This window comes from Coptis chinensis, chromosome 8 (genome assembly GCF_015680905.1).
Source record: "Coptis chinensis isolate HL-2020 chromosome 8, ASM1568090v1, whole genome shotgun sequence".
Classification (NCBI taxonomy): Eukaryota; Viridiplantae; Streptophyta; class Magnoliopsida; order Ranunculales; family Ranunculaceae; genus Coptis; species Coptis chinensis.
Window position 1 is genome coordinate 84,407,906 of NC_141463.1, and position 8,668 is coordinate 84,416,573.

The 8,668-nt window shown below is 37.5% G+C and overlaps 2 protein-coding genes across 2 annotated transcripts; both read right to left on the bottom strand.

The window, feature by feature from the left end:
- Nucleotides 1-218: 218 nt before the first annotated feature.
- LOC147483688 (uncharacterized) lies at nt 219-2,949 on the bottom strand. Its single transcript, XM_086578018.1, is given in 7 exon segments — nt 219-489; nt 737-880; nt 1,725-1,826; nt 1,828-1,984; nt 2,121-2,212; nt 2,334-2,442; nt 2,528-2,949. Coding segments are annotated over 7 exon segments (1,041 nt in total). The 5' UTR covers nt 2,869-2,949; the 3' UTR covers nt 219-393.
- Nucleotides 2,950-5,900: 2,951 nt separating this feature from the next.
- Nucleotides 5,901-8,076, bottom strand: LOC147483689 (UDP-glucose 6-dehydrogenase 1-like). Its single transcript, XM_086579620.1, has 2 exons — nt 8,045-8,076; nt 5,901-6,351 (listed from the first exon to the last, which is right to left on the bottom strand). The coding sequence occupies exons 1-2, from the start codon at nt 8,074-8,076 to the stop codon at nt 5,901-5,903; spliced, it is 483 nt and encodes a 160-aa protein (XP_086435746.1).
- Between the last annotated feature and the right edge of the window lie 592 nt (nt 8,077-8,668).

The following is an 8,668-nucleotide window of genomic DNA, read 5'->3' on the forward strand; positions in this document are numbered from 1 at the left end:
ACACTAGAATGTAGCAGCAATTGGGGGAATGACGGGCAAAAATTTCACAGGCTATCATCAATTCAAAGAGCTATGAATAGTATGTGTATACTTACCAGGCCATTACATTGCACCATACCATATGCGACTGTCCAGGGCTTTACAATAATAAAAGTCACAATTCCATTTCGTCAAAACTGGCTTTAATATAGTCCCATCCAAAAAACATGAATAAGAGGTACCTGGTAATGTCATTTTTATTCAGGTTATGCTTAAGTTTACAAGCTGATTGTTCTGCATTACTGTCCACGACTTATTGTCAGAAAATTCAGATCTCACTGGTAACATCTAGAGCTGATTATTAACTCACCATCCTATCTACATTCGTACATGGATTCATACCGTCGATTCTAATCAAAGCTTAGATCTTACACCATTGTGATCATCAAAAGCAATCATCACCTTCCCAATGGCTTTTCTTTCTTTGATCGCAGCAAACGCAAGGTTGGCCTGTCACAAAAAATGGACACACTATTAATATGAGGTAAATGCTTCGTGTTCATATAAAGTATAAGGGCACACATCCTCTACATCCAAAAGTAAAACTACAACATCCATGCTACACTCAGAAGTCGGTTAGTTTTTTTCTATCATATTTGTTCTCAATAGGATGAGATCAATGGAGGTAAGAAGCAAAATTAAAATAGTAATATTACAAACAAACATGATTAATTGCACCTTTCTGGGTCCCTTTTACCTCTGATAATCCGTAAACGTGGGAGACATTAATGGTTATTAAACCCCTAGCTAGCCAGGAAAGCAGCTCCTTCAAAGAATCTTCAAGAAGAGCAGGATTGTGTATTTTGTGGCTTCCCCAATAAAGTCCGTGTATCGTCCAGTTCTGAAGACCAGTAAGCACCACAGTATATAAGAATAGCATCGTTAAGACTCTATGGCTTCTATGCTTCATAATATTGACACATACAAAAAGGGGGGGAGACATGAATAAGCAAGAAGTGTCCTGAAACTAAAAGATGAAGGAAACCAACTCAATACAATACAAGTTCTTTCAACAAAAAACATATTTATCTTACTGCAGAAGTTCATATCTAGATCTACTAACTCAATTTGTCGGTTGAAAAGCAGTCCAAGACATTCATAGTACAGCTAAATTTGTTTCAAACCGTCTTTCCAAACTTACCAGTTTCAACTTTCAAAACCCTTTTTCAAAGTAAAAGATAACGGACACAATAATCTATTACTATTGAAAGGATATGCATGCAGGGAAACATTCTTTGAGAAGAACATTGGCCCTTGGGCCTACAACATCCAATCACAAATTTGAAAATAAGCTTTCTCTAATGCATTCCCTCTCTGCGTTCAATCATATAGGCACACACACACGTTCACAAACTCGTCGGGTCAAAACATTTAAACAAAAATGACATTTGAGTCATCATTATAACTTACAACCATATATGAACCTAACGTTTAATTTCTTATTTAAATATGTATAATCATTCTGAGAAATGTTGCAACTCATGATACCTTCCATAAGTTTTCTCAGTTGAGTGTTCAGATTAATATTGACTACTGAGGTTTTCATCATCCAAACAGCATGACAATTTAGACTATTATTTGAGGTTAGATGAAAATCTGATTAGCCATTTCATCTAGAAAGGATAGTTGATAGGAACAACCACCAAAATTATTGGGTAAAGAACTTTAATTATCATTTTTATTACCTTGACAAGAGCAATATTCACTGGTATAGTGGGAACCTCTCCACTAGCGAATCCTATGACCAATATTTTTGCCCCCCAATTCAGCAGCTTCATGCTTTCTTTTTGTGGGCTTGCCACCTACAGGATCATATAGTACGTCAACCCCTTTCAGCTTTCTTGCCTTCAAGAACCCCTTCACACTTTCAATGATGCTGTCCTTGCTCAAGTCAACAACATGGTCAACACCCAGAGACTTGAGAAACTGCACTTTTTCAGCTCCCCTGAAACCCAAATAGGTACAAGGATCAAATAAAATCCATCCCAAATTTTCTGATTTCAGCACTCAAGGATAGCATATGTAACAGACTAAAATGATTATCCAGATATTCATCGATAGCTAAGTAGGCAAAAATTTACCTGGCAACAGCAATAACAACAGCACCACACACCTTTCCAATCTGGACAGCTGAGAGCCCAACACCCCCTGCAGCACCTAGCACAAGCAACACCTGCATTTTACATCACCGCTGTTACATGTAGTCTTCACACCTCAAATGCAGTGTGGAATATTGGTATTCCAGGTCCTGCCTGATAACAACCTATTGAAAACCCCAAGGAAAAATAGAGTACCTGACCAGAGCCCAATTGTGCTCTATGGACAAGTGCCACATGGGAAGTTCCAAACGCAACAGGGAGCGCACCGGCAGTGACCAAATCACATCCATCAGGAATCAAGAACCTTCATTTCTCAACACAACAACATATGTCATCGTGCACACGTGTGTCTTACTTACAATTATATAATATAATATAACAATACTTACAGATCATTTTGATCAGCAACAATGAAGTGAGCAAAAGTACCAAGAGCAGCAAAAGAACAAACCCGATCACCAACTTTAAATTTGGACACGTGGGCACCAACAGACTCAATGACACCAGAGTAATCAGACCCAGGAACAAATGGCAATGTTGGTTTTTCTTGATATTGGCCTAGAATTTGTAAATAATTAGCGTAATTTAAACTTGTTGCTTTGACTTTAACTAAAACTGATGTTGGGGAATTGAGTTTTGGGATTGGGTGTGATTTTGAGATTGTTATTGGTGAGGTGGACGTGATTGGGAGTGTTGGGTCTCCTAATTTCTGACATACTAGTGCTTCCATTGTTGGAGAATAGATACAAAAGATGGTGAAATGTTTTTTTTTTTTTTTTTAATGTTACATTTTTGCATAATCTCGGTTATTATTACCCCTGAAACGTCGATATAGCCAATTAAAAATATCGAGACGTGACACCTGGGTGGTGTTATTATGCCTACCTTACATCAGAGCACATCTTAGTCATGTATTCTCTCACCTAGTCACCTGGGTTTTTTTTTTTTTTTTTGTCTGTAACTTTTAAGCTTATTTTAGCTTAGTGCGAGAGATATAGTTTGCCTTCCTTCACTTAAGCTGATGAGAGTTTTCCATGCAGAGAGGTTGGATCGGTGATTCCAAAACCAAAAATCTAATAAAGGTGCAAAGTTGCATATCAAATACTTTAACTATAAATTGATGTCTCAAAGTTGTAATAAAGTAATATCTACTTATTCTAATTGCAAACACATACAAGATATGTTTAAACTTCAAATGCCTTAACATGGCTAGAAAGTGAACTGCAGTTCTGCTCTGCTGCGCTTAGAACACAAAACCTTGAGAACTACCAAGAAAAATATGAAGTCTTCCATTCCAAGTGACGCAGCTGCTGTAATACTTTAGTACTGATGTTCCAACTTCTCCTTCTCTTCGCAGTTCTGGACGTAGCTGCATCCAATAGGTGAAACTGTTAGCATAGACTGCAGAGGGATGATCAAGATGATTCCCTAGTAACACTCTGCCTCTGCACAGGAAATTGAGGAATCTGGGGTAGACTGATGGAAGCTTTCCAGATCAGATAGTAGGATGGACATGTCCTCAGAAATTGGATCATAAAGAAATAGGTAAGTTCCATAAAAATATCAAGACTAACGTGTTGAGTTACATCATAAATTCATAACACAGGACCCGATTAACAGGGTTAAGATGTACATGATATAAATATTTTACTTAGTTTTGTATGATCCCTGTACCATTACTAATATATGGTATAAAGATGTATTTGCTAACTCATAAATCATGATACACATGATACATGCATTTCCTATTTAAAAAGTCGATAAAAGCTTTTGTTTGTACTTTTCCCACATAGTGAATCTTCGGAACAGCATGACACCACCTAGGTATCTGACATCCCGGACGTTGTGGAAATTACTCAAGAAAACATCTCTATATAACAGAACTTCATCATTTTAATTTGTAACGCGTATATATTGTAATCTTATGGTTTGAGCTAATCCCTAATTCTACATTAATTACTTCACCATCTTACTCTATCTAGGAAAAAGAGAACATGGAACAAGCATAACTAAGGATCCCAACATGTTCCCAATAGAGAATTCAAGTGCTTTTCCCTAACAGGATGCCAATATTGGTAAACAGCACAATGCGTACATTCAAATAAGAAGACTCACTTTTCATGCAGTCTATAAACTACGCAAAAAATTAAGCTGGAAAAGAGCAGCAAAAGCTACGAAATTAATTAAAAGGAAGTGACCTCAACCACTCATCCAATAAAGTATCAAATTCACAAAGTTCATAACGTGGTCAGCAATACCAATCTCGCAAGTCCTACCAGAATCTACAGATTTCTTCTACACCAGACAAGTTCCCATTTCTCTTAGTAATCAAAAACACATTATCCAACTAAATACGCCAATATCAAAAGTAAACCCTAGATTTTGACAGATCTCTAAAATACCTAAATTCACTCAATAGTCAATACTGAAGGCCAACTTAGATAAATTGGTAACAAAAGTTCAGTTTCTAGTCCAATTTAATTACACAGTAATCACCACTTCTCAATCCATTAACCATCTTGTATCAGATTCTCCCCCCCACACACACACACAAAGCCCCACCTTAAACCAACAAATTCCTTCAACCAAACATTCAAATCAATACTTTCATTAACCAATTCACCAACTCAACTAATTCAAGACATTAACCAATTCACAAAACCCAAATTCGATCTCACAAAAAATAAAATCAAAGCAAACAAATAAATACATAGAAGGAAAAAGAAAATTATAGATGGGGTATTAGTGAATCCCCTTGTGAATGAGGAAGGATAATATGACACTAAAATGACACACGCTTTTAGAAGGGGTACTTGGAGAACAGTTGATGGCTGATTTTCTTTGTGTATGTTCTCCACATCATGGACATCATCCTCACAAAAAATCTGAACATTTAAATGTCTAAACGTTTTTTTTGCAATGCATAAAATACAAACGATATTGTAGAAAAGAATTCTGCTTTGAAATACTGATAAGACCCTTTGTCTGTGCTTTTCCATATCTATTGAAACCTGTGTTTCTAACGCTACCGGATGCAGCGGAGTTTACTCAATCAAACACCTTTATAACACGGATCTCATTCTGAATTAGCCTACTTTAGAATCCCACTACTTGACAATTTAAGCTAACTCCTAATTCTACTTTAGTTTCTTCACCATTTTAATCTACTTAAATAAGCAGACTCCTCCTACATATATAAATAAGGACCCCTCCTTTTCGTTTCCTCTCCATTCAAATATCATTTAGCGGACATGATGTTAATTATATGAGGCACACCACAACATAAATATTCAGATAAGACATCACTCTTTATAAGCTGATAAAACCGACAAAAACTATGAAACTAATCAAACGAAGTTTTCAACTCGTAACTTACTCATCAAGGGACCCACTCAGGGTCCTCATCACTGTCATATTCATTGAAGTCGTCCTCATCAGGGTGCTCTTCATCAGGGGTGTGCCTCACCAGGGTGCTCCTCTCCAGGAGCATGCGCCTCAACAGGGTTAACCCTGCACACAAAGTAAGTGTATATTGTTAGTTGTGGACGACTTTTGTTAGTATTTTAAGAGAAAGTGGACAACTTTTGGTGAACATAGTTTTAGAAACCTCCAGAAAAGAAGTAACTTACAATATAGCTTTGCGTCCCCATCTGTGCACTGAAAAACCAATAAAACGTACAGCTTCCCAGTTGACATCTAGATATCTACCGTCAAAAATATAAGAGGGGTGACGCATGTTTTCATAAAGTTGAAGAAGTCATCTTAATACTCTGGCCAAAGGATACAAATTGCATCCGCACCTTCGGTGGCTTGTGAAGGAGTTTCCACCACCGATACACCACGCCTGAAATGCTTATGAATATATGCTCGTCGAACATGAGGATCATGGATTCTCAAATGAGCACCATGCTCTAGAAGCTTCCGACAGACATCTATGGCTGGAGAATATCTCGTATCGGATGTACCCTTCTTAAAAGCAAACCCCCAAATGGCTATTTCTTTTGTTTTCAGAGTTGACATAAATTCCATAACCATTTCAACAAAATTAATTTTTGCCTCGTTAGCGTAATCAACCACTTTCTTGAAGAACTCTGCTTCCTTTCTCATTGGAAGATTTTCTGCAGCATAACACATGTACTTAAGATCTCTAAATAGACCCGGACCACCAAACCCAATACTCGGTGATAAGTAGTCCTCTCCAAGACGTTCAAATCTGCAAATAACTCATAAATCATCTATTTGCAGATTTGAACGTCTCAGAGATGACTACTTATCGCCGAGTATTGGGTTTGGTGGTCTGGGTCTAATTAGAGATCTTAAGTACATGTGTTATGCTGCAGAAAATCTTCCAATGAGAAAGGAAGCAGAGTTCTTCAAGAAAGTGGTTGATTACGCTAATGAGGCAAAAATTAATTTTGTTGAAATGGTTATGGAATTTATGTCAACTCTGAAAACAAAAGAAATAGCCATTTTGGGGTTTGTCATAGCTAAAGTCGGTAAAACCTTTGGGTCTTTGAACCTCGCCAAAGATCAAAGAGTTCGATCTCATTTAAAGCAAGCTTACCAATCAAAAAAATCAAAAATCACAATGTAAGTAAGCACACAAAAGTTGGCCACACTACCCCAACAAGTTTCAAACCTAACATATAATTCAATGCAATTTTAACTATAATCATCATGGACTATAATAAACCAATCTTGCATAATCCGGTTTGTCCACCTAGGCAGAGGTACCTAATGTTCTTGCAAAGCTAGGCTACTGATTTCCCCCTTTTGGTAGACCAACTGTTCACATATCGATGCCAAGGAATTAGAAAATTGACATATCACGATCGACTCATCAAAGCGACTCCAGAGGATGCTTTGTTAGAGTTCTTGTAAGCCATGACAAGTGGGACGCCAGAGCCAGCTGAAGTAGGTTTTCTATATTGTAAACAAACTATTTTTCTATATACAAAAAGTGAGAGGAGGCCGAAACTAACAAAGCCGAACTCTCTTTTCTTTTAACTTTCTTCTCCATTAACAATAATAAAATTTCACTGATGCAAAGAAGATTTCTTGCAAGTAAGGCCTCCCAAAAGACACAAAACAGAGAGAGAGAGAGAGAGAGAGAGAGAGAGAGAGACCAAAGGGTAGTCTTAAAACATAATTAGAAATTGAAGAATCAGGTTAGCACTAATAAATTTCAAGTTTAAAATGACAGTTAGATAACCCTAAATCGCAGACGCGCAGACATCAAAGACAAAGGAAGCCACTCAACCAGAAATATGAGGCATCAGAAATCTACACTAAATCATCATCTTCCTAAATACATGCAATAATTAAAAAAACATCAAGAAGATGCACAATCAAACCTACTTCTCGATTCCATAGAAGCCTAAAGAAGTGAATATGGTACCCAAAAGGCATAATGGCCCTATGATTGATGAGCCCTAAATACAACACGTTTTCCTTTCTTTTCACTTTTCGGTAAATGACAGAAAATTACAATTGCATTCTTGTATTCTATCACAAATAGATGTCTCCAAGCCCACACACAAGAAGTAGTTACATATAAGGTGATGGATGACTTAGCGCTGACACCCATGTCAAATATCTCCCAACTCACCTATCTCTAGCATTGCTCTTCTAGAAGGTAGTTGGTGTCACTTTCACACCGTGTGTGTATAGATGTGGCGAGTAGATAAGAGAGTTCAATATCCAACGTCTACTTAACTATTGACTTTCAAAACAGCTACATCAATAATTCCGTTTGACTTTAGGCTCTCGGTATTGGATATTCACAATCAAAAACGTGGTTTTAATCAAGATCCACTGACTAAGCTACATGATACCCAACCCTCCCTTTATTATTGCACACCATTTCTCATCCAAAGGCGACGGCTTTCCTATACCGGAATCCCTACAGCATATGAAATTCCTTTTCAGCCTTCCCCATCTTTCATACATAACTTCAGCCTCTATATAAATCTATGTCATCAAAGGCATAGCTAAGGAGTCAATCCCTCCAAGGCTGAGATTAGTGAAAATGGTTAGGGTTTGTTATCAAAGGCGTTCGTAAGGAGTAGCCAAGGTGCCTTAAGACGCCAGTTGGGAAGACTACAACCTTGCATCGCTCCTGACAACATGTGGACCTATACAGTGTACCAGAGGCAAGTAAAGTATGATCTACTCACCATGGTGATCCTTCACTAGAAAAATTAGCTCATTGGGATATCTCAATCTTGTCAGAGGGTACAAAAAACATGGGCCTTCCAAACGTACATGCATCTTCGGCCAAGGTTAGAGACAGTAGAATGAGCTATTTTTTCTGGGAATGATCACCACTGTGAGGAGATCGTATCCACAAAGAAAAGCCATTAATTCATTCTGTTCAATCTATTTTGAAATTCAAGTGGGCGGCTATGTCTAATTTCAAAGAGAGAGAGAGGAAAGCTAGTTCCCGTACAAAGTGAGCTGTTGTATGCATATCAGAACTTGTAAAGAACGATAATTAAATAATTGGGTACATCAATTACCTCTTTCAGCAA